The sequence below is a fragment of the Schistocerca nitens genome, chromosome 1 (assembly GCF_023898315.1).
Source record: "Schistocerca nitens isolate TAMUIC-IGC-003100 chromosome 1, iqSchNite1.1, whole genome shotgun sequence".
In the NCBI taxonomy this organism is placed as follows: Eukaryota; Metazoa; Arthropoda; class Insecta; order Orthoptera; family Acrididae; genus Schistocerca; species Schistocerca nitens.
The window spans coordinates 980,610,436-980,638,223 of NC_064614.1; the positions used below are offsets into that span (position 1 = coordinate 980,610,436).

The 27,788-nt window shown below is 39.3% G+C and overlaps 1 protein-coding gene across 1 annotated transcript in view; it reads right to left on the minus strand.

Annotated features, from left to right (window-relative positions):
- Positions 1–27,788, minus strand: part of LOC126195148 (nuclear pore complex protein Nup107) — a 236,670-nt gene that overhangs the window by 12,207 nt on the left and 196,675 nt on the right. The window contains exons 10-14 of the mRNA XM_049933656.1: positions 26,664–26,860; positions 14,553–14,748; positions 14,317–14,463; positions 2,947–3,123; positions 2,674–2,835 (exon numbers count right to left, since the gene is read on the minus strand). Of these exons, the coding sequence (XP_049789613.1) occupies positions 2,674–2,835; positions 2,947–3,123; positions 14,317–14,463; positions 14,553–14,748; positions 26,664–26,860 (879 nt within the window). The remainder of the gene's footprint in view (positions 1–2,673; positions 2,836–2,946; positions 3,124–14,316; positions 14,464–14,552; positions 14,749–26,663; positions 26,861–27,788) is intronic.

The following is a 27,788-nucleotide window of genomic DNA, read 5'->3' on the forward strand; positions in this document are numbered from 1 at the left end:
TCACAAACATCCATGCCCGAGGCAGGATTCGAACCTGCGACCGTAGCGGTCTTGCGGTTCCAGACTGCAGCGCCTTTAACCGCACGGCCACTTCGGCCGGCCCATAGTTTGGATTTCTGAAGGGTTCTGATATAGAAAGTAGTATTTACACTTACAGTGAGAATGTACTTAATTCATTAGATAATAAATCACAGGCTACTGGCATTTTCTGTGACCTGTCAAAAGCCTTTGGCTGTGTGAACCACAACAGTCTCTTAAATTAGAATATTATGGTTTCACCGGGAATGCTGTGAAATGGTCTTAGTCTTATCTATCTAACAGGAAACAAAGGGTGTCTTTGCAAAATACCTGTGCAGTAAGCAGTCAGTCTTCATCTGACTGGGAATTAATTACATGTGGTGTTCCTCAAGGTTCCATCTTGGGTCCATTACTTTTTCTTGTTTACATTAATGAGCTCTCATCTGTTTCATTGCCAGATGCTAACTTTGTTTTGTTTGCAGATGATACAAACATTGCAATAAGTAGCAAGTCCAGTACAGATTTAGAAATAGCTGCTAATCAAATTTTCACTGACACCAGTAAGTGGTTTAAAGCTGAATTCACTGTCATTAAACTTTGAGAAGACCCACTATATGCAGTTCAGAACCTGTAAGAGATTTCCTTCCAGTGTGAGTATAACACATGACGACATGCAGATTGAAGAGGTTGACAGTGTTAGATTTCTGGGATTACAACTCGATAATAAATTCAATTGGGAATGGCATACCACATAATTGCTTAAGCGCTTAAACAAGTCTGTATTTGTCAAGAGAATGATGTCAGATGTAGGAGATATAAATATAAAAGAACTTGCATACTTTGCTTACGTTCATTGTATTATGTCATATGGGATCATATTCTGGGGCAACTCATCAAACCGAGCAAACGTTTTTAGGGTGCAAAAGCATGTGATAAGAATCATTTGTGGTGTAAATTCAAGAACATCTTGTATAAACCTGTTCAAAGAACTTTGTATTCTAACCACTGCTTCTCAGTATATTTATTCCTTAATGAAATTTATTGCAAGTAATAAATCTCTAGTATCAATACTAGGAATAAGAACAATCTACAAAAAGACGTAAAAATCACTTACCTTGGTCCAAAAAGGGGTCCATTATTCAGGAACACACATTTTCAATAAATTACTAGCAACCATTAAAAACTGGGTTTCAGATAAAGCACGGTTTAAACAGAGTTTGAGAGTTTTTGATGGGCAACTCCTTCTACTCCATAGATGAATATCTTAATAAGAGACTGTTAAGCCAGCTTAAGTAAAAATATCTGTAAGATATCAGTTTTGACAACACTTGGTCACAACTGTCAAGATTAGGTATTTTGTGTATGATAAATTTATTAATAGTGCATAACAGTGTTTCATTCTGACAGTATGTTAATTCTGTAAATTTTAGCTGTTCCAGTTTATTGAATTGTATTAACCTATTTCAACTATCTCCTGACAAATGATGAGGGTAGTATGTATTATATTCAAATGTTTTATGTTATACTTTGACATGTTCCACACCCACGAGAATCATCTCATTTTTTGGGTCTACGGAACGAAAACTGAGTCTAATCTATTATGTCAAACTGTCACTTACTTCAGATATTGTTATAATAGTAAAAATGGCTGCATTAGGTCTCTGAACAAGATCACGACTGTGGGCTTTCCACGACAGTTTACTATCTAGCTGTACATCTAAAAATCAAAAGTGTTCCGTCTCACCAATCAAATGCCCATTCTCTGTAATTAGAACATCGGTTTTGTTGAATTGTGCATTAGAAACAGTAAAAACTTAGTCTTACAGTGATTCAGCACTCGTTTACTTTCTACAAGCCATGAAATTGTGTCTTGAACTGCACTATTCTAAACAGTGCCAACATTGCACACAACATCTTTTACTACCAAGCTACTTTCATCAGCACACAGAAGTATTTTATAATCACCTGAAGTACTAAATACTTTATGAGATGGAAAAGGGAGAAAACCTCTGAAGACGTGGTCATTTTGCAAGATACCATATTACATGCCACTCTTAATATCAAACAGATACCTAATTACAAAGAGACAAACAATGGCACCTTTCACTTGAGCATAGCTATATTCACTATCGAGTTGTGACTGATTTTTCTTCATTACACGTGATATGAAAGCTTAACACACTGAGACTGTCCTGATATCGGCTATGAGGAGCACCTAAGTTACCACAGAGGATTTCATCCCAACAGGCACTTGTTACCCACAGTACAGCAGTGGAACATATCACAGAACTCCATGAAACTGGCTCTGTCATAAACAAACAAAGCTGGATGATCAGAAATGGCTATGGATGAAGCAACATCGACTGCTGTTCTTGCTTCATTCAGTAACTGTACAGAGTGCACTACTCACCACATTTTGCAGAAAACTGGGGCCATTCTGGACATACTACATAGCTTAGAAACAAAGAGAGAACAAAATTACAGAGACAGATTGGCGGACAACACTTACTTTCAGGAGTTGAAATTCCAGTATTGCCAAAAGACGTGTTAGAAGTGAATACACTAATCTCAGTGAAGACAAAATGCAGACAAACAACTAGCATCCTAATCAAATAATTTAATATGAAAAACACACAAACTGTAAGCACATTATACCTTGGGGATGCAAAGCTGTCTCAGACAGTCCATCTGTTGTTTCCGCAGGTTAATTTCCTCGATGGCGTCTTCCTCTACCTCCCACCTATCTAAAGGACCCGAATCAACCATCCATCCTCCAGACGGAAATGTAAGAATGTTCATTAATTTATCTTTAACAGCCTGAAAATTTCCAAAGATATTATGCCTCAAGTATAATGAACATCAAAATGCTGCTGAAATACAGTGTACAGAAACAATAGAATTTTATTCGGTGTTTTAATGTAAACTAACTTTAGTCTGCTGCAACATTATTGTCCTCCAACGTTCCATTTCAGCCTTGTAGATATTTTCTCGTTGTTCAAATGCAACCTTTTCAGCAAAATTTGCATGTACTCCAGGCTTCGCAGGTGGCTTTGGTCGAGCATTATAAAAATGTTCGATCCAATTAGAGAATACTTCTTCGGCATCCTGCAACATTTATACTGCTAAAACAAATCATTCAATAGCAGTGCACAAATACAAAGGGAAATTTTTTTAAAGTTTCAATGCACGTTTAAAAGGAAGTTAAAATGCACTAATGTTTGTGAAGCTACAACACTCAGAGAATGGTTCAAATTTATCCAAACTTCAAAGATGTGAAAAATAATGCACCAGCAGGAAGTGATCAACAGTGCTGAAAGATAAAGTGCTACTAGGCCAAATAAATGTTATGTCTTATGATCACTATGGCAGGCTACTCCAGTTCACATGCCCACTGATAAGCAGCTGGACAGGCACAATCACAGGTGGGCAGTCTCGCAGCTGGGCCATAGTGCAGGCAATAATACTCCACTGGCCACGCTCTCTGGGAATAGGTTGCCAAACATCTTGTACAGGCACGAAACACGTGCAATTGGGCTATTTGCGGGTAGCCTTAACTTTCTGCCCTTGCTCACAGGCATGGTGAGTGGTGGGCAAGAGCATCCTTGCCCCATGCCACAGGGGTAGAACAGCCTGCACTAAGGTATGCGTTATGCCAAGTACCATCTATAAAGAACTGCCAAAGGGGAAGCATCAAAGGAAGCCTACTGAATGCCTCGTTGGCATAAAATCATGCTATATCAGCATGGGTGCATGCTGAAACCAGCCAGAATGTTTTGTCTCCAGGAAATGGGCTTATTATACAGGTTGCTTCATAAAGACTAATTCAGTTTCACAAGACTATTTTCAGCAAGAATAAAGATAGAAACTCTCGGTCAATTTCAACTTATGTACAGAACAACAAAGATTTAATTTTCAAAGGAATAATCCAATTTTACAAGTGTATATTTTTCCTTCACACCTGTGACCGCTTTTACTTTACCTAACAAGGTGTTGCCCTGCCATCATACTGGTAAGACATTGCCCCCAGATACATTCCACAAAGTAATTTGCATAGTGCCACAACCAGTTATGTTAGCAGTGACAATTTTTTATAGCCAATCCAGCCCTTTTAGAAAAATTTAGTGTCCTGTCACTATATTTATGTATTTTTTTTCTTTTTTTTCGTTTTAGATGCGGGCAAATTTTAAAACGAGTCCAAAACCACAAGTTTTACCTATTGTCTTATACTCATCGTACTATAGTGCACAAAGTATCTCCGAGCTGGGAGAAGACTGTATGAAAGGAACTGCCTCAATCAGCACATAATGCAGCAATTGTTGCCCTGCACTGAGCCCACATACACCTGGTTACATCCACAAATCAAATGAAACAATCAAACAATATACAAGTCTCAACTCACTATTCAAACTAAATAATATTTTTACTGCAGCAATCATCATTCATCTACAGAAATGAGCCATTAAAGGAGCACAGAAGATTATCAAACCACAGGACAATCCCCACCTTGATCCCACGGCCATAACAAACTGCACAGCTTTTCCTACACTGTTGACTTCATCGAGGAATACTGCAACAACTGTGGTTCTGTCTGCTTGAATAATTAAACAAAATTTGCTGCAACATAAACAGGGGGCATGTTATTGCCTTTGCTACAACTGTCCAAGAAGCATAAATGCTTCCCACTGCAATGGACACATGTATGTGGGCTGCTGTGCAGATTGATGAAATGTGGTGTTTATTGATGAGTCAATCATCAATTTGTCCTGCAGATATGGCTGCATGTGAGTTCAAGATTATCATGGCAACGAGAAATATCAGAGCTTTCATATGAAGTCAAATGTTTATACTTGAAACTAAAATTTTGTGTGTGTGTGGGGGGGGGGGGGGGGGGGAAGAGAGAGAGAGAGAGAGAGAGAGAGAGAGAGAGAGAGAGAGAGAGAGAGAGAGAGAGAGCCCTAGGCTGGCGGATGGGCTTTGAATTGGCACCGGTGGATCGTGAAGTGTGGACAGAAGACGACAATGAAGAATGCAGAAGTGGAGAAAGTATGAGCAAGTAAACCAAGTAGAAAGTGGGAAACATGGACAACAGTGCAGTGTGGTTACCAAAACAAGAGCGAGGTGAAAATATCAGTGAAAGCAGAGGAGCAGTACAGCTAGGTTTATAATGTCGCTGAGTGCATTAACTGGTTGGCAAGATGAGAGTGGTCTTTGGGCTCATTGAGATCAGCACGGGAGATGGCATTACTACATCTTGTACCGTTAGCAGTACTGCCTACTGGCCAAGATTAGATCCCATGCAGTCCGACATGTTACCAAAGTTGTTGGACTGCAATACCAGCAAAGGGCCCTACCAGCACAGGGCAAGAGGGAAATGGGTGAACATGGGAAACAGGGGTGGTGCAAAGGGGAGAACAAGTGGGGGGCAAGTGAGGATGGAGGAGATAGGGATAACACTGGTGGAGGTGGAGGAGGAGGAGGATGAGGAGGAGGTGGCTTTGGGTAGACAATCACGGATTCTGGAAAATTGACTGGCATGGCTAACTACAATGACTAGTAATTTAGAATGGAAATGTACCTAAAACATGAGGGTCTGTGGCAAACAATTGCTGATACTGATGAAGAGCCAAAGCATAATCCAAAATATATTTAATTATACATTCATTGTTATATCCAAAACTTCATGGAACATTGACTACTAAACAAGCATGACAAAATTTACAACCTGCATTCAAAGATAAGAGTTCATCTAGTTACAACGGGCTGGTATAATGCTTGATAAATATTTGACACTCTTCTGAGAAAAATACCAAAGTATATTTGTTGAAAATTTTGTCACTTGCTCAACAAATTTAGGGCATTGGTGAGAAAATTGATTATAATTTTGTAACAGTGATTACGCAAGTGGACTTCCGCAGATTTCCAAATCCTTGATTATGGTGACAGAATTCCAGTGTTGGTATTACTAGTAAGTAGTGAGTCAGTGATTAAATCAAAACTCATTAATAATTTGAATACACAATATTAATGTTCCACAATAATAACTGCATATTAAAGTTATACATTCCTCTGGGATCTGACAGTATATTCCATAGATATTTTAAAAACTCAAGAATCAACAAAACATCAATTTCCTTTGACAAATGAGATGACAGATTCGGTGCTGGCAGCTATTAAGCAAAACAGTGAATGTCAGAAGACTGACATCAACTGCGATGTGCAACTTCTTGTAAATGTCAGGAAGTTTGTCATAAGTTGAGTGAGTGTGGAACTAAGAAGAAACCAGATAAATCTTTAAATTCTGTGAATATTGTGACAACTGAAAATGAAAATTTATTAATGGCTGTTCTGTAGACTCCAGATACATGCGGTACATGATTGATACAACCCGGATGACAAGAACAGGCGTGTAGCTATTAACATTGTTGCATGTTTTCCAAGCCTTGGATATAACTTGCTATCAGTTAGACAGTAAGACGTGGACTGGATGTGTTGTTTGATGATGTGCAATGCAGTATATACAACAAAAGTGGTCTGTCTATCTCTGGAACACCAGTAGAAACTGCAACTCAAGTAAGTGGCATGTATCAATTAAATGAAAATTATGGATCTTGGTATAAAATACTGGGACATTTTAAGAGGGATAAAAAGAAAACATGGACAATGGACTGAACTGGACAAATGTCAATTTAGACCCAAGTATTTATCGCATAAATGGAAAATGAATCTTGAGATCCTTTTCTAAAAAATAGAGCAGAAGAGCAAAAACTCTACTTGACATAGTGCAGTCTGATGTTTGTGGACCAATGAGCATGATTTCATGGTGTGCAACACATTATCTTCTTATTTTTACGGATGGTAAGTCATCAAGATTGAGTTCAAAGCATGAGCAGAAAATGAAAATGATCAAAAAGAGCAGAAAATGAAAATGATCAAAAAATTAAAATCCTTTGAACAGATAATGGAGAAGAGTTTGTCAATCAGCATATGATGTCATTCTTAAAGCCTACTGGAACTCAACATCGAACAACAATTCGATATACAGCAGAACAAAACAGAGTTGTGGATCACCCCAGTCCGACAATCATTGAAAAAGCAAGAATGTTGACAGACGCAGGACTAAGCAAACTGTTTGGGACTGAAGCCAATAACACAGTGATTCATCTCAAGAGTCGATCAACAAAAAAGGCTGTTCAAAATGTTACTCCTGAAGAATTATGGAGAAGTCATCAAATAAATCAAAGTAACTTACATATCTTTGGATGTCGAGCATTTGTACATTTACCAAAAGAAGTTAGAAGATACATCCAATCAAGTTATTAAAGTGTACAATCTGATTGCTCCACATTTACCAAAGACAACGGGGAAGGCCCGTGATGTGCAATTTATCGAAAAGTCAAAGTGCAATTTTGGAATTGGTATCATGAACTGTAATCCAATTGATGATGACGACATGGGCACACTCAGCTGGTGGCAGCATGTAATGCTGTTGAAGAGACAACAGAACTAACACAAGCTGCTGATGTTGACAGAAATGCAGTTCATCTTGTATCAGTGCATAGTGACATTGAGCAGACAGTGAATGGCAGTGTGGATATGGACACCAATCAATCAGATATAGATGGTGTGCAGTCAGAAATTAGAGCATAATGACATGAAAGAAAGCCAAACCCCAAATATTTTAATGATGATAATACTTATTTTGCTAGTATTTCTGAGCCAAATTTGATTAAAGAAGAAATGAGTCATAACAATTGCAAAAAATGGAAGGAAGCCTTAAATGATGAACTTAAATTATTACTTTAAAACATTGCCTGGACTCTGACCAATTTACCATCAAGCAGAAAGGCAATCAATTCAAAATGGATATCCAAAAGTTAAAGAAACATCAGGGGTAAAATTGAACATTATAAGGTTCGTTTTGTGACAAAATGTTATTCCTCACTACTGGGAGTGGACTTTGATGAATAGTTCACATCTGCTCTTCTTCATTCTTCACTTCATATCCTGTTTGACCTTAGTATTGAACACGTGAAAGTTCTAACTGCATTACCGAATGGTGATCTCAATGAACAAGTTTACATTCGTCAACCTGAAGGATACATGAAGAAGTGGGAGGAGATGATGATTTGCAAGCAGAAGAAGCCAATTTATTGCATATAACAGGCATCACTTGTTTGATATCAGAATTTTTGTGTAACGTTACGTAAAATGAATCTAAAGAAGTCAGAATATGATCCCTGAATTTTACACACAATTGAGTAGCAAAATATACTCATTCTAGCTGTTTATGAAGATGCCATAATCATCCTCTATAATAGAAATAACAGAACTGAAGAAAGAATTAATGAATCAATTTAAGATAAAGAGATCTTGGTGAACTGTGTGTCTTGACGTGATAATAAGACGAAAAAGAAAACATGGTATGATTAGCATTGATCAAAGCAAATATCCAGCAAATTTACTCAATAAATGTGTATAGAAGACTGCAATCCAACTGCACATTCACTCAAATCTGGTCTGAAACTACAGAAACATGAAGAAAAGTTTACAGATGAGGAAAAACTTATGTTACATCACATTCGTTTTCAGTAAGTCGTTGAGTCACTTGTACATTTGGATCACGGTAAAAGCCCAGACATTGAATATACTATGGGGGTTATAAGTAGATTCAACTCCTATTATCGTAAAACCCACTGGTAAGAAGTCAAACGAATTGTTAAACATATCAGAGGCACCGTCAATGTAGGACAAATTGGAACTGGAACTGAAGGTGTCTGTGATGCCAATAATTATGCATCAGATCTCTATCAATGGTGATCAACAAATGGCTACATTTTCCAGTTAACTGTGGCAGCAGTTTTTCTAAAATTTAAGACAGGAACAAACTTTTGCTCTATCAACCATAGAAGGAAATACATAGCCGTGTCAACAGCAAGCAGGAACTGAGATATCTTAAAGGACTACTCCATAAATTGTATATTGAACACAGTGAAAAACCAGTAAGTGTGTTCTGTGACAACATAGTGCCATTGCACTGAGTCACAAGGATGTGTACCATGCTCTACTGAAACACATCCACATGAGGGACCACTATATTCATGAAATAATTAATGCAGGACAGTTCAGCACCAAGTTAGTCAGTACTGACAGTCACCAAGCTGATTTTTTTGACTAAAGCACTGCCAAAATTAAGCACTAGTGGTGCCATTGAGCTGAAGAACTTTCAGTGTTCAAGAGGTAACATCTCATGAACTTTTAGGGATATTGGGAACATCTACATTTTTTCCTTTCTTGACACCTTGTACAGTATGGTAAGATTTGTAAATACAAGGGCATGCTGGAAAGTAATGCTTCTGAACTTTCTACATAAAAAGTCTGAAAACTTTTTAAACAAAACAAACATGGTTAACATTCTATATATTTATTCTTCACGTCTATATACTTGCAGCCCAAACTGTAGCATGTAACATGGCGGGTTGCAATGTAGTTATGTCAGTGCACGAGAAACAATGTACTGTAATCGAGTTTTGAATTTAAAAAATCTGTCCACACATGGAGCATCCTCTCCTTCTGCAAGATACTGCAAGACCACACACAAATGTTGTGACATCAGTAACAATCTGATGACCTATGTTCATTTTCATGATTATCCTTCATACAGTTCCGACTTGGCCCCATCCAATTTTCATCCGTTTCCAAAACTGAAAGAACACCTTTGAAAACTTTACTTAGATGGTGATGACATGGTGCAAGCAGGCATGAGGCTGTGGCACTGTTACACTAAGTCAAACATTCGACAGTGAACGGTATAATAAACTGATCTCTCATTTGGAGAAATGTGTTCATCACCAAAATGACTGAGAAATACTGATAATAATAATAATTCTGACCTGAACTGCTGGAGTTGGTGGTCGTGTGTACATGAGGTGTGTGTGTGTGTGTGTGTGTGTGTGTGTGTGTGTGTGTGTGTGTTTCTCTATCTCTATCTCTCTACTGATGAAGACTGTGGCCGAAAGCTATATGCAAGTGTCTTTTAACAGTGCCTTTCTGCTGCAACTTGATGTGTCTTCTTTATGGTATGTAGTGACCTGTCTTTTCCTACATTGTTGAGAAATGCAGATGTACACATGAGGAATAAAGCTGTAGAAACTTAACAACTTTTGTTTTATATAAAAATCTTCAAGAGTTTTTACATATAAAGTTCTGAGGTATTACTTTTCAACATGCTCTCATGAATCGCTCAATAAATAGTGGTTGGTAATGTGTGTTCCTGGCAATAAGGTGTATGTGGATTTCATTTGCCAAGTGAAATTTATAATCTCTCAAAAGGCTAATTGGAGCCAATATTGAATAGGAAGATAAAGCAATGCATGGGTCAGCAAGGCCAGTTAAAGCTGTTACAAAAAGTCTGACCACAAAGTTTTCTTACAACAATATTGGTCAAAGATTCAAAAAGGGATATAAAATCAGCACCATATGTGAAGCAACTAAATACTGAAGGATTCCTCCTAAATTTATTATTATTATTATTATTATTATTATTATTATTGATACTGATGCAATAAATACTTTGTCTCAAACTAACATGTCCGGATACATTAGAAGAGTTTCTCCTAAGATGTGATACAGGTTCTCATGATATGGAAGAGTTAATGGGGATAAAAAGTAAGAATTTTCTTCACCATTATCTGCCTACAGGAAATTCTGCACATCTTCGCTGTGTTTCTGATGGCCATTAAGTTGGGAAAAATATTTGGAATGTACCATGTCAAAAGCATCACCACTGGAAGTCAAGATTGCACCTTATTGTATCTCATGAGTTGTGCGTGCCAAGCAACTATTAACATTTCACAGGATAGCAATTAGGACATTTTTGAAATGTGTGTAATAAAAAGGAAGACTCCAGAATGAGATTTTCACTCTGCAGCGGAGTGTGCGCTGATATGAAACTTCCTGGCAGATTAAAACTGTGTGCCCGACCGAGACTCGAACTCGGGACCTTTCCCTTTCGCGGGCAAGTGCTCTACCAACTGAGCTACCGAAGCACGACTCACGCCCGGTACTCACAGCTTTACTTCTGCCAGTACCTCGTCTCCTACCTTCAAAACTTTGCAGAAGCTCTCCTGCGAACCTTGCAGAACTAGCACTCCTGAAAGAAAGGATATTGCGGAGACATGGCTTAGCCACAGCCTGGGGGATGTTTCCAGAATGAGATTTTCACTCTGCAGCGGAGTGTGCGCTGATATGAAACTTCCTGGCAGACCAAGTAGAGCACTTGCCCGCGAAAGGCAAAGGTCCCGAGTTCGAGTCTCGGTCAGGCACACACTTTTAATCTGCCAGGAAGTTTCATATCAGCGCACACTCTGCTGCAGAGTGAAAATCTCATTCTGGAAACATCCCCCAGGCTGTGGCTAAGCCATGTCTCCGCAATATCCTTTCTTTCAGGAGTGCTAGTTCTGCAAGGTTCGCAGGAGAGCTTCTGCAAAGTTTGGAAGGTAGGAGACGAGGTACTGGCAGAATTAAAGCTGTGAGTACCGGGCGTGAGTCGTGCTTCAGTAGCTCAGCTGGTAGAGCACTTGCCCGCGAAAGGCAAAGGTCCCGAGTTTGAGTCTCGGTCGGGCACACAGTTTTAATCCGCCAGGAAGTTTCAAAAGGAAGACTGTTCAAACTGGATCCATCAGCAGAAAAGAAAGCAGTAAATTCAGTACTTTATGAAAGCATAAGCACATTTTGTTGTACAGAGGACCTGTGAAAGGCTGCGAGCATGCTGTCTGAGATGAGGACAATGATCATAATGATAATGCATTGCAGCCCCACGAATCCCACTAAAATAATTGGATGTGCCGTCTGATTCTGAGCATTTTCATTTCTTTCTTCATTTTTGCATGTACGTAATCAACAACCGTTCCCAGCACCATCAGTCCATCTCCCATTTCACTAATGCCAACTATGGTCAGCAGATGAAACACTGATAATGATCCAATGAGACTCTCATTGCCATACTGCAGCCTGCCAACGTGAACCAGGTTGCAACAACCACTCTAATGGCTTAATGATCTGATAAGAGTTTACCTCACTCAGGCACTATGCTACTGTGTCTGGGCTTCACCTCACTCAGCTGCTGTGCTAATGTCTCTGAACAGTTATCCTGTTTTATTTGGTGTATGGCAACATGGACAAACAACCACCTTAGTGATGAACAGTTTCACTGAGGAAATCATTTGGAACACCACCATCTTCCCACCCACCATCCTGTTCCAACTCCTCCATAAAAATTTTAATAAAGAATTCATTTGGTATCAATGAATGCTTGAGTTTTTTTTTTTTCCCTGAATGAAGTTCAGGACTTTCTTGAGCAGCCCAGAAAATATCATTATTGATGCATCACATTGAGGTGAAATGTGCTGGTTAACTGAGCAATGATTACAGCAAAATCTAGCGAGCTGGATGTTACAGCAAATCATTGAGAATTTCCCACAGAGCAATCTGCTCAAAGCTTTAAGAGTGAAAAAGTGAGATCAACAGCATAGAAGGATAAGTTGAGTACCAAGAGGCTTTCAGGAGATTAACCCTTGGGTCATGTGTCATTAGAGCCACAAAGCACTTGATGTGCAATAAAATTCTCACTGAGAGGCAGAGACTTGTGTGATAAGGGTGGGATTCTCATTCACTTGACTGTCACTAGGCAAAGGTAAAGATAACATACTGCCACCTTATTCAGAAAATATGCATTAACAGCAAGTTAATTTCCAAGTTTGTGTTGAATTTTAACATAGGAGGTTTAGATGACTGGCTGTTGACTGAGAATTGTCTAAAATGTTAGACAGAAGCAGTTCAGTATTGTGAAATAGTTTCAGCCAGTTTTTATGGGGCTGTGATCTCCTTCAGTTGTCCTTTTTGGTTTTGTATTTAGCATCTTGGTAGTCCAAGATACAATTGCTGATTTTTCATATTTACCTGTAACATCTATATTGAGGAGTTCTTTGTATTTCTATTACAACTTCCGGTTTAATGTGTAAAGGACTCGGTTTGAAAACTTATTTCCCAAACATTCTTTCCTTCAATTCTGACTGCATGTTCTCAGGAGTATTTTCATAGGGTAGTGCTGATTAACGTATCATTCCTGTTTCACGTGCAACTTTACAATAGTTACTGTACTCTTGCAATTTACGATGCTGCACTCTTACTACAAAATATCTGACAGAGTTGGACACTTGTGAATGGGCCATATAACAAATAAAAATTAGCCTTTTTATGTTCTAGTAACACTAAACTGCTGAAGTAATATATAAATGCTTCTCAAGCCATTTACCGTCTTCATGCTGTTCCTCACACAAGTTGTTTTCTTCTTCACATTCATATTTAACCAATTAAATGTCCATGTCCACTGAATATCTGCAAGACACGAGAAGTGTGCCATTTCTTAGCTATTTTACTGACAAGGATTCCTACAATACTCTGCCAAGCTTTCCAGATACAAAAAGGTAAGATCTTTCTTAAGGCTCCATGTATTTGTTTCAATATCGGGAAAAGAATCTGTGATAATGTACATGGTCTGTTGCAGTTCATAGATTTGTTAAATGTACCAATTTTGGAGGACTATCCTCCGAAGATCTTACAGTAGTTGAGTTTTACGATTTCCTAACGGTACAATATCCCATTACACAGTTATATGCTGACTCACATAAAGCTTCACATGCCCCAGCAGTTTACATCCCCTGAGGTCACTCGCTAATGGCTATTTTAGTAACAAGCACCAACCACTCCTTACCTTTCAGGATTACTTATCACATGTTGCACGTGAACTGCTGTTTTATCATCAATATTACTGTTATATAAGGTACTGATTTTGTTGTGCACCTGCCATGCCTGCTTCAGCCTTCCAATGGCTGGGACTCAAGCTTTACTATGCTGCAGGCCTCTGACTCAACATAAAAATTTATGGAAACACCAGAATAAAGATGACTGCCTGCAGCTAAGCACAGCTTGGGACCCAGCCATCAGAAGGTTGAAGCGGGCACAGTGAGTGTGCAACGAAAACATTACCTTATATGGTGCTGGAGTGAGCATTTGATATCAAGGAAGGCAATGTGGTTATATGGGGACAATAGCAGCAACCTAAAGATAGTCATCATCTGATAATGGCCAAGGAGTACTCAGCTGAAGGCTCATGGATAAAAATCACTGGATGCAGATGGAAGCTCTTATCAATATTACTATTGGTAAAAAATTAAAAATAACTTGCATGCAGAAATATGGAGAGAAAATGGAGACTATGGCACAAAATTAAAAACTTACTAAATAAGCTGAAATGCAAAGATATTCTCTACAAGTTTCTGCAACTTGTGCTGGCAAAAGTGTATTAACATCAGCATATGAATATAGTTTTACTGTTTCTGAAGCATTGTATTCACGAACGAGCAAATCTATTGTATCACCAGGTATCTGAAAAAAGGAAATATACATGTGAATTACCCACTGTGTTTAATATTTCACAATTACTTTCATTTATTCACAGAAAATTTCAAAAATACCTTATTCAGAGCTTTACGGGCTATTTCAAGTTTGCCTGATGCTATGAATTGCCGTATTATTGCATTTGCTTGCCAAAGCAACTCAAATCGTTGTTCTGGGTACACCACAAGCCAATTTAGAGCATTCACCTTTTCTGTATCTTGCGACGTTTCTTCATGTTGCAGTCCAAATTCTAATTCTGAGTCTGCTCTCCTCCTGTAAGAGTTCATTTATTTACTGCAAAGAGGAAAATCTATGTATATATGGCTAAATATGAGATGTCTGCCTTCCTGTCGAAGACATGGCTGCTGCCTGAATCATGAGCACACAAAACCACAATATTTTTAGTGGATCTATGTGGTGTTGTCAACAACTAAAAAGTAATTTCATACAAGTCTCCTTTTTTCTGGAAGTAAGTAGGAAAATGTTAGTCATCTCTTTGAGGATGGTAGTATTCTACATTCAGATTGTAAAATCAATAGATATTTCATTACTCCCTCTCCAGTTGTACCTGCGCATTTACTTCAACGGCAAACAGACACAAAATTTATTAAATTTGACTTCAATAAATGAAATCATCAAGCAGAAAAACAGTTAGTTAAAACAGTTCGTTTTTACATTCATTCAGTACCTATTTATTGTTTATACAACTTGTAAGTAGTGTTAACCAGTTATGTCCAGCTGAGGTTCTATAATAGGAAACACCCTTATTTTACATTAAAAATTAAAGTCAACTCGTAACTCTATTTCATTACGTAAAATTATTTTCTCCACAAAATCCACACCCTCCTGCACCAAAGTCCACTAGTAATCACAACAGTGAATATTTCGACCATGGTCAACTTCATTCAATGCACGCGGAAGTCTTCAGATTTACACTGCAAATTCTGTAGTTTTAGGAATATGATGCAGACAGGTTCTGTGATTCTACAGCATATACTTTGTTTCATAGACTTAAGTTAGATGACTGCAAACTGCCTCAACATTAATAGCTGTGAAAATAGGACTTGCTACTTTGCAAGATCTTCTCTTGTGCATACCACACATTTAACACTTGTCCCAAACTTAAGGCGAATGCAATCTCAACGTCACTCGTATTTTCTACATCATCTGCATCAGATGCACTGCTTTTTGCGTATTATAAGTCTTTTTATTAAATGACTATTGAAGCAGATGTGCAGCAGAAAATCATCTCAGAAGAGGTAGGAAAATATTTTTGTGATAACTGTTTTATTGTGAATGACAAAAGAAAAGTCTGGATGAACTTCAGCCACTGAAGAGTAATTGAATTCGGTAACTTTAAATTCAGGAGGCATTGCACTCAAAATTCTTAGGAGTATGGGAAAACACTCACTTAAGATGGGAAAGCCATATAGAAATACTAAACAGAAAACTATGTTGTTACATGTTAAGAATACTTAAGAAGTAGAACTACAATACAGAAACATTTACATGCTTATCTTTCAGTCGTACATAATTTAAAGAAGACTGAGGTCTATTCTGGTGTAACATAATCTCTAAATTTCAGACGAGATCTGTAAGAATTATAGAAGCATCTACCGAATGGAATTGTGTACGGAAATTTTTAAAGAACTTAAAACGTTGAATTTGTCTGTCATTTACAAATGCAAAGGCTCCCTTAAGTCTCATGAGGAGCAGTATGAAACAGGAATTTTCATTAGTAAGAAACAAGAAACCAAGATGATTTTGATAGGGAAATGTGACAGAGTTGCTCTATATCAAAAAAGTGTGCTGTATGAAACAAAAGTTTCAATTGAAGCTTTGCCTTTAAGACTTGCATATTTCAGGACCACACATGTTCAAAAAAGGAACTAAAATATGATGGAGGTCAACAGCTTCTGCAGCACTGACAAATTTAAGAAGCATCATCAGGAATTAAATGTAATGAATCTTCTAAATTAACCCTCCAGCAGGTACACCTATGTATAAAGTGCACCAATCACAAATAACAATGTCTTGTACCATTCCACCATTGCTTTACAACTGCGAGCAGGTACTTATTCCTTCATTACTGCTTTAGCTAACACAATGCTAAGTTGTACTGCCATACATCGATGTTCGCAGCAGTAGTATAAAATGAGAAACAAGGTAGGTAAGAAAAAATTTACAATTCGTGCAAGAAAGGACCCAGATTCTAAGCTAGTGGCATAATCTCACAATGAGGCAGCTTTCAACAATACAATCAGCAATAAAATATGTGATTGGCTGGGATCTGATGCAACATGTGCTGATGTGCTCTTATTAATGATTCAAGTGGGTTATTACTGTGGGGTAATACTTGTACACAGTGACAGAGTGATAAAACAAAAGTTTTTTTATTATTGTTTAATTTGAAGTGTGATTTAGCACAGTTAATGAAAGTTTATTTTATCTTTATTTAATGAAATTATGATTAAACTCTGATTTTGCTCATACATGTTTACCATGGCAACATAAAGAAAGCTATTCTTTACATCTATATAAAGTATGCTGTGCACCCACTCATATCATAAAATATACCGCATCCCCCCGAAGGTTAATTTCCAAATGACATGGGGTGTAATGGTTTCAGTGGCAGTCCACTGTGACAAGTGACAGTGACAGTGACATATAATTATATTCTGGGTGATATGTATGTGGGTGCTAAATAAATATGATACAGTTATCAAGAAACAGTTTGCAGCATCTACAACAGAAAACTATCATTATCGGCATTGGTTTGCTATAGAATCTGATGGTAACAGCCCTATCATGTAATTGTTGGCAGTATCTCACTCTCTGCACTACCCTCCTATTAGTTATAAATACTACTTCCATTGTATCATTTTCTGCTGCTGTTGATATTAGCCTAAACTATCTTACCAGAAATCCTTGTCTTCTTTCCATTTTACCTCACTGATGCCCACTGTACCTAGACTGAGCCTGAACATTTCCCTTTTCAGATATTTCAGCTTTCCTACCACATTCAAACTTCTAACATTACATGCCCTGACTATCAGAATGTTACCCTTTCATTGGTTATTCAATCTTTTTCTCATAGCTACCTTCCCACAGATCCGAATGGGGGACTAGTCTGGAATCTCTTGCAAATGGAGAGACCATCATGACACTTCTCAATTACATGCCCCACATCCCATGTGCCTTTAATGCTGTGGTTTTCACTGCTTCTGCATTTATCACTGCTAGTTCTTCCACCTTCAGCAGCATTTTCCCATCCCAAGGGCAAGAGAGTGCCCTGAACCTCTGTCTGCTCCTCCGCCCTATTTGACAAGGTCATTGGCAAAATGACGGCAACTTCTTATGCTGGATGCCTTGGCCAACATTACTAATTATTTTTATTCCAAATTTAACCAGTGGCGAGGTGTGAACCAGCAACTCCTGATGTTTTTGATTACTAGACATAGATGCTACCCCTAGACCACAGATAAATACCTCGCGAGTACAATTACTGAAGTTGGGAGGCAGCTTGCATCTATTCTGCAGAACAGCACAGTACAGCATTTAGTTTGTGAGTTGTAACCAGCTTCTGACAAGAAACAACTTATTTTTATTGATTATGTGTATTTTAGTTTAAATTCTTAAATTTTTTGAGGTTTTTTTTTTGTGTGTATCTAGTAGCCACCCACAGTTCTATGTTTTAATTACTGTATAGTCCTAGCGTATAATTTCACCATCTTTAGTATCGTTTGTGACTGTGACTGCTGCATTTAGATGCAAGCTGAGTTGGTGGCCCTTCACTCACAGCTCCAGGCAGTGCTGGCTTAAATCTCACAGCTTAAGGCTGTTGCCAACCGGCATCACCGTGCGGGGCCAAATATGGGGACCCATGGGATGTCGAGCACACTCCATGTATCCTCCAATTGGTCCACTATAGTGACTGCTCTGGTTCCTGACCCCATTGAGGTTGACCTCCCCCAGCCCCCCCCCCCCCCCCTCCCAATCACCTGTTATAGGGAGTGAAGTCATTTCAAGGTGCGGCAGGCAGCGAAAGTCCTTCGGGTGGGGAGGGGTATTCAGAAGGCCTTCCCCATCCATCTGACAAACACGTTTGAGGTGCTATCTGTGGCTGAAGATCCTGAGCCAGATGCAATCACTTTCATTTTAGAGGAAACCTCTCAGCCCACAAGATGTAGCCTTTCCCAGACACTGAGGTTAATGGTAGTTGGGAACACCAATGTTGAGTGCGTTGAGTGCACAATGGGGCCCCTCAGGGATTTGGCTGCCAAGAAGGGGAAGAACTGGCTGCCAAGTCCAGTGTGTGCATTCTGTGTACATACCAGGACTCGTTCCAGGTGTGGAATGGGTGCTTCTCAGATGCCACGGATTCCATCAAGAGCAATGGGTGTAGACTTGTTTGTGAATAAAGGCACAACTCACTATCTGCAGCATAATCGACAGGACAGACTGTGGGGCTTTGGTATAGAGCCTAGTGGATGGTCTGAACCAGAGGCTCAGAAGGTTCTACAACCAAGTAGGCTGCAGATTCTTCAACTTGTGCCATAGGGTGGTGCGTTTGTGCATTCTGTTTTAATGGTTTAGGGATCCACTACAAACTGGAGGTGGCTACATGGGCAGTGGGGGCTGCATTGCACGGACTGACTACATCACCACTTTTTTTAAAGTATGTTAGATGGACCAGGGAAAGTCAAGAAAGGGTTACAGTCTCAGGGTGCAGACAAACACAGGAAGAGAGTAGACATAGCAACAGTCAGTATTGTAGTTGTAAACTCTCATAACCATGCTGGGAAACAATTAGAGCTCCAAGTGTTAATAGAGAGCATTGAAGCTCAAGTTGTTATAGGCGCAGAAACCTGACTAAGCCAGACATAAACTCAGTCGAAATTATTGTGAAGGATCTAATGGTGTTCAGAAAATATAGGTTAAATACCATTGGTAGGGGAGTGTTAGTTGCTGTTAGTAGTAGTTCATCTTTTGGTGTAATTGAAGTAGTTGATTCAATTGCTTAACAGTTCAAAGAAAACTTGAGTCTTATTTCACCTTCACGTTGTGACACCAATAGTAATATCACCTATGACAATACCACTAAAGCAGAGTTACTAAACACAGTTTTCTGAAATTCCAGCATCAAACAAGACAAAGTAAATATCCAAGAATTTGAATCAAAAACAACTGTCAATGTGAGTAACTTAGAAGCAGATATCTTTGGTGTAGCGAAGCAGTTTAAATCGCTTTAATACACTGGACTGTCGCTAAACCGGCCATTTCTCGCACATAAGGGTGCTGGATTGGCGCAAGTGTCGGATTGTTGAGAGTGTCTAAAATTTAGTATGAACACAGAGAGACAGTACCTTATCAAATCAAAAGATGCATTCATTTTTACAGATATGCGACAGTAGTATGCTTTATCACACAATGGCTTTACAAGCATTTAATAGATCCTGCCATTTTTCTGATTTTTTCATAATGTACTCCAGGAAGAAGTCTCCAGCTTCAGCACCAGCAGTTTGAGATATCCTCATGTTCTCCCCTCCTATGTCTTCTTCTTTATCAGTTTCATTGTAACTTTCCAGTGAGCTTATAATGACCTCTTTTCCGCTGAAGTTTGGTCATAAATAGTCGCTTGTCCAACAGTGTTGCCAGCAACAATGGTTTTCTGTGAAAAACCTCAGTTCAGTTTATATCTAATTCCGAGTTTCCCTTTAGAAGCCATGATAATGATCCATAACAAAAGTCACAATTTCAATATACAGGAGTATTGAACATTGTCATTAAATAACAACATTGTTGCAGACAAAATTTCTTCATTGTAGGTGCCATTTCAGGAAGAATGACTAGAAGCTGGAAGTGTGCTGGATTACTGAGAGGCCGGACTACTGAGGGCTGTATTAGTGAGAGCTTAGTGTAATACCAAGTCCTCCAGTCCAGATTGTATACCAATTAGTTTTCTCTCAGAGCATGTTGACACAACAGATCTATACTTGACAATTGAATACAACCGCCCACTCAACGAAAGATCTACACCTAAAAGCTGGAACGTTGCACTGGTCACACTCATACTCAAGAAAGGAAGTAATAATCCTGTGAATTAAAGACCCGTATCACTGGCATCGATTTGTGGTAGAATTCTGGAAAACATACTGTGTTCAAACAATTTAATTACCTTGAAGAATACAGTCTATTGACGTACAGCCAACAAACATTCAGAGATCATTATTTTTGCCAAACACAACTAGCTCTTTACTAACACGAAATGTTGTGCGCTGTCAACAGGGGATATCAAATTGATTTCATATTTCTATATTTCCAGAGAGATGTCGAATCAACCTTCACATGCCTACAGACTGTCATCTCAGCCGTATGACTGGATTTGTGATTTCCTGTCAGAAAGGTCACAGTTCTTACAAATCAATGAAAGTAATTGAGTAAAAACAGAAGTGATATCCGACATTCCCCAAGGACATAAGTGTTATAACCGCTCTGTTGTTCCTAATATAGGTCAACAACGATTTAGTGGACAATCTGTGTAGCCCTCTTAGATTGTTTGCAGATGATGCTGTCATTTATTGCGTCATAGTAACTTATCAGACCAAATGCAACTGCAAAATGACTTATACATGATATCTGTATGGTTCCAAAAGTGGCAATTGACTGTAAATAAGGGAAAGTATGTGGTCATACTCATGAGTAGTAAAAGGAATCTGTTAAATTTCAGTTGCATGATAAATCAAACAAATCTAAATGCTGTCAATTCAAATGAATACCCTGAGATTACAATTATGAATAACTAAACTGGAATGATCCCTTAAAGAAGGCAAGCCAAAGACTGCATTTTATTGGCAGAAGCAGAACACTTACAAAGTGCAACAAATCTACTAAACAGACTGCTTACAGTATGCTTGTCTGTCCTCTGCTAAAATATAGCTTTGCAGTATGGGATCTTTACCAGACAAGCTGGGCAGAGGACACCGAGAAGTCCAAAGAAGGTTAGTTCACTCTGTATTATCATGAAGTAGTGAAGATAGTGTCATGGATATGATAGGCGAGTCAGAGAAACAATCATTAAAACAAAGGTGTTCTACATTGTGGAAAGATATTTTCACAAGATTTTGCTCACCAACTTTCTACCCTGAATGTGAAAGCATTTTACTGCCGCCAACCTACATAGCAAGAAATGATCATCAGAATTAAATAAGAGAAATGAGACCTAGTACAGAAAGATTTAAGTGTTCCTTTTTCCAACTCCTTGTTCGAGAGTGGAACAGTAGTGAAATAGTCCGAAGGTTGGTTGATGGCACACCTGCCTGGCACTTAAGAGTAAATTGCAGAATAGTGATGTAGATGAAAGATGGAACATGTGCAGATGACTTGAAGATGTGGAGCTCTGGAAGGACAGTAATATCAAAACTGAACTCCCTTTTGTGGTACACTAAAATCAGACTGAAAACTAAACTTTATATATATACTGGGTTGATGCATAACTTTGTAGCATTTTTCCACAAGTTTAATTGACAGAACATACATACAAAACAGAGGCTTTAGTCATCAATAATATATTCTCCTTCAATATTTAAAACAGTCTGCCAACCCTGGGGTAACTTCTCAGTTCCACAAATATAGAAATCATGTGGTTTTGAGGGAAAGAACTCATCGAGCCATGTTCAGAGCACATTTTCATTGAGAAAGGAAGTTCCTTGAAGGTTGTTTGACAGATAATGGAGGAGGTGAAATTCAGAGTGTGCAAGATCAGGCAAATAAGGTGGTTGTGCAATGATTTCCCAAACAAACTCCTTTATAGTGTTTTTTGTCAGCAGAATGAGGGTAGGCATTATCGTGGAGTAGTACCACTTCACGCAGTATCCCTGATCGTTGTTCTTGGATTGCATCTGCAAGACATCTCAGCTGTTGGCAATAAAAGCCAGCAGCGATGGTTACACCTTGGGGAAACAATTTATAGTACACCCCACCATCGCTGTTCCACCAGATGCAGAACATCATCTTTCGCGGACGTGCGTAAATCTTTGTACAGGGAGTTTCTGCTTTGTTTAGGCTCAACAATTCCTTTCTTTTCCTTATGTTAGCATAAAGACACCACTTCTCATCACCAGTAACCATACAGGATAGAAATGGTAGGTGTTGTTCACAAGCCAATTGATGATGAGCAAGTAGAGATGCACATATGGCCACCTGCTGGTTTCTGTGATTTTGGCTGGCGGTACCCATACACCCTGTTTCTGAACCTTTCCCGTTGTATGAAAATGTTGCACAATTGTGAAATGATCCCAGTTCATCACATTTTCCAGTTCTCAAGTACACTGAAATGGATCACTATGGATTAATGTGTTTAAACACTCTTCATCAAACTCCACAGGTCTTCCCGAATGTGGAGTCACTAACGTCAAAACGATCCTCCTTAAAATGAGAACACCATTTTCTTGCTGTGCTCTGTACACTGGCTTTATCTCCATCCACAGCACAAATTTTTATGGCTGCAGCTGCTGCTGTCAACCCTTTACTGAACTCTTAACAGAAGATATGTCAGAAGTGGTCTGATTTCACCACTTGACACTCCATTTTTCTGCATCCACAGTCCACTTGCTATTTCCAAATGACGATTAATAAATAAACCCATAGCAACCATCATACCAACATGCAGAACAAAAATGCTGTGAACTTATGCACCACCCTATTATAAAACAATTATTCAGCCTTTTACCTCAGGTGGTTCAGAGTGCAGGATGATTATGGGGAAAGAGCTGAAAGAAAAGCAAAGCTGTAGGAATAGAATTAAAAGACGCTCAACAAATATCTCCCTTTTGGAACAGAGAACAGATAAAATGTATGGGAAATAATATACAAGGAAGATACCATACTATATTAAATAGAATACACGCGATTTTTTCGGTTTGTACACTTAATGAGAACTGGACACAGAAGAATACTCAAAAATGTATTTAAATACAGACCAACAAACAGAAGGCACAAAAGAAGAGTGCAATTTAAATTGATTCAAGGGATAGAAGAGAGTGAGACCAACAGAAATTTGGCTGTTGAAGACACACAAAATGGGTATTATGGAGTCTGAAATGCAGGATGCACCAGGAGCTGAAGGACTGTGGGATGCTGTTCTCTTGGACTGATGGGGAACCAAGTGATGCATCATTTCTACTCCCAAAACCACAACCACCACCACCACCACCACCACCACCCTTTCAAATACTTTACACAGCATGCTAGCAACGTCAATTGTTTAGTAACTGTCAATGGATTTTGAGTTTTTCCTAGCTTAAGAATGGAGACAATGTTATTATCTCCCCACTGGGAAGGGAGAACATCTTGTGGTCACATACAGTTGAAGATCCCGAGTACATGGAACTTTTGAGTGACATTCAGATGTTGGATCTTCTGATTATGAACTGAATCAGGATCTGGAGCCCAGGAAGAGAAAACCAGAGAGAGAGGCAAGAAACAAGTAGACGGTGTACAAACAAGAGGAGAGATGACCGTGGCTGGCCAACCACAAGAATAAAAAGGAAGAGCCAGCCACTCTGCAACACATTAAAACACACACCCTAAAATAATTAGAGTGCGGAACACAAAGGGACGAAGGACATGTGCTAAAACTTATACAGAATGATAAAATCCACCGTCACATGTAAAACGCAAAACCAAATTAGCAGATGAGGCATTGTCAGCCAAAATTAATGTTAACGAGTCCAGTAACTGAAGAGTCCATTGCAGGGCAGCCAAAGGAGGACAGCTCACCAAGACATGGGCCACTGTCAGCTGGGCACCACACTGACACTGAGGTGGGTGATGTAGAGGGAGTAAATACGCTATGTACTGCTGATGACCTGACTACAGAAGTGCACAAGTCGATATCACTGAGAGTGGCTACAGACAATCATATTTTTTTTCTAGGTTCGAAGTATGAGAGGTGATCTATGATCTTCAGTTTCTCAATAAGGGTAACAAACTTTAGAGATTGGTGAATGTGGTCATTCTCAAAACTGACAGATAGTGGTAGTACACAGGGCAAATTTCTATGAAGTGGCTGGCCACAGTTTCCAAAAATTGTGTGTACACTAGGAATACATATGCACAAAGCACTGGCATTTAAAGCACCATATGTGGGTGTGAGAAATGATTTTGACCTCCACAAAATCAAGGATGACTTCACAAATATCAACTTTCCTGTCCGGGTGGCCTTTGTACAGTATGCACAAAGTGCATCCCTCGCTTCTGGATGTGTTCGTGTAGTTCTTTACCCATCTGCAGTGTTAGGTTTCAGTGAGAAGTTAAACCCTGTACAATGTTTAGGTTCTTATGGGGTCTTATGATAACAGATACATCAGCAAGTTGCTTAAAAGAGAGTAACGCCTGGGACTGGATAGGATTTGCCATCTTAATTATGGCAGAACACTTTGTAATTTGGGAAGAAAGTTTGTACAGCATTCAAATATTTTCCACAAAGATCATTGGGTTACTAGAGACAAAGGATCCTCCATCTGTTCAGGTACAAAGCAGGGACTGATGTGAGTATCAGCTAGTTGCTTGGTTTTGTTTTCCTTTCATGCACAGGAACCTACTGTTTGGCATACTTGGGGAGGTGATAGCTTGGGCATCAACAGTGGGATACAGGCATGGTCGGAGAGCTGCCATCATATGGTTACTTCATGCCCCCCCCCCCCCCCCTCATACTTGGACTGCCCACCATCCTGGGTATTGGGCAACCCCCCCCTCCCCATGTCCCACATATTCTGTGAAAGAATTTTATGGAAGAGGAGGAAGGCAGCCCAAGATGTGTACATCAAACATAAGTTAACTGAAATATGTAGTGTAAAACAAAGGGAATGAAGCGAGAAAAAGCCATAAGTGACATCCTATGAGCAAGCTATGTTGTCATCAAGGAATCAGTGCTAGAGAAAAGTCTGAGGGAAGATACAATCAGATATCAAAACTGCATCAAAGGAAGAATGGAAGGAAATAAGATTAGGGTTTAATGTCACTTTGGCATTGTCATCATTAGAGGCAGAGCACAAGCTACAAATGTGTCAAGGATGGGGAAGGGAATTGGCTGTGTTGTTTTGAAAGGTACCATTCCAGCATTTGCCTTGAGCGATTTAGATAAATCACAGAAAACCTAAATCTGGATGGCCAGACAAGGATTTCATCTGTCATCCTCACAAATTCGAGTCCAGTGTGCTAACCACTGTGCTGTCTCGCTTGGTGCAGCAGAATAAAAGAAGTAGTCATGCAAAGGCTTGGGGGCCCACGCACATCACGCACATACTCAAAAAAGAATTGAGTGTCCCCTGGGGGATGTGTCATGGGGGAAGGTATTAGTGGGGATGGTGGCCAAAAGGCCATTCATTTGGGTGAATAGCTGGTTGGTGGTCTTGCCCATATAAATTTCTGAGCAGACGTTACAGCAGGACTGGTAAATAATATGACTGCTTTCATAGGTGGCCCTGCCTCTGATGTGATAGGATATACCTGTGATGAGACTGAAGTAGGTTTTGCTTTGTAGGAGCATCAGACTGGTCTTGTACCTGGGTCTTCTACCCAAGTGGCAAGGGACTGGAGGTAGGTGTGCCACATGGATAGGCTAGCAAATTTCGTACACTGAGCAGGCCTGTTGCCACATATGGCAAGATCTATAACCCCGACAACTGTCACTTGTGCTGGCCATTCTGAGCAACACCTTGTGGACCAACTGAAAGTTTCAATGTGTGTCTAGCTTTCCATCTACTTTTCAAATTGTTGGAGACAGTTATAAAAGGCAAAGCTTCCATGACAGGTTAGCTTTAACATCACGCAACATTGCTTGGCATGGTCCTACTGACGGTGGTACGAAAGAGAGGTCAGCATCTTCTGGCTGCACTTCTAAATGGTAGCACGATATTCACCACATTACTGTTAAAAGGCAACTCAAGGACAGTTTTACAGTTATTGATACTGTGAAAAGATTACGTTAAAAAGAATGTGTCACAACAAAAGTACAAATATCATACACTGCAATGCACAAATTACTTATTATGGAATCTTTCAGCTACAATGAGGATTAATTAACAGAATAAATGCACTCATATCAAAGAAACTGAATTTTAATTGCTGTGCACTTCAAACAAAAAATTTTATTTACATTTTTTAGACTAGATATACTCGATTACCTTATATTCTCTACAGTTGTCTTTGTGACTGCACATATGTCTAGGCCTGCATCTTCACCATCTGCCAAACACTGTAGTTGTAAGTCTGGGTCCACAATTTTTTGCAAGAACTCAGAATATAATGTTATCTGGTCATCTTGGGGAAGGAGAGATGCATAATAGGCTACAAGACAAGGCTGCTGCCATCCTATCAGCACCTAGATAAAGATAAAACAGTTCAGGGAAACTGGATTCTTTCACACTGCTAGATGTAACATAAATCTTCGTATAATAAACTAGGTCCAATGATAGCTCTGAGGTTGGGGAGATGAGTATTTGCATATGAACTAGCATTACAGAAACAATAAGAGGTTTAAAATTTCCTTCCATCTGTAGCTCCTGTTCTGGTTATTCGACTTCTAAAGCTAACAGACGCAATCTTTTTCATTAATGGAAAATCTCATATTAAGATGTGGAACAAATACTAACAAAGAGATAGAGGGGCTGGCCAGTACTTACCTCAGCTCAGTACAGCCGATAGATTCACAATACGGAACAGAAAATTTGCATTCCTAGCTTTCGGAACTTTGTTCCTTCATCAGGGAGGGGAGAGGGGGGAAAGGGAAAGTGGATTCAGTTACTCACAACCCAGGTTTTGAAGCAACAGGAAAAGGTAAACAGGGAGGGTAGCAAGGATGGAGGCATGGTTGTCAGAGGGAAGCCAAAGATATTCTACTGTTAAGTACTGTGCCAGCTTCAAACCAAAGAGGATGCATACAGAAGTAAAGAGGTATATAGTATAAAGATAAACACAACTATGTAGGATGAAAAGATGCGTGAATGGCTAAAGAGGAGAGGGAAAAAGGAGAAGACTGAAGAGTAAATGGGAGTGAGGTTGGTCAATGTAGGTTCAGTCCAGGGGGATGGCGGGATGAAAGGATGTGTTGGAGTGCAAGTTCCCATCTCCGCAGTTCCGAGGGACTGGTGTTGGGTGGGAGAAGCCAAATGGCACGTACATTGTAGCAGGTTCCCAGGTCCCTAGAATTATGCTGGACGACATGCTCTGCTACTGGGTATTGGACATCTCCTAGGCGGACAGTTCGTCTGTGCCTGTTCATGCGCTCATCCAGTTTAGTTGTCGTCATA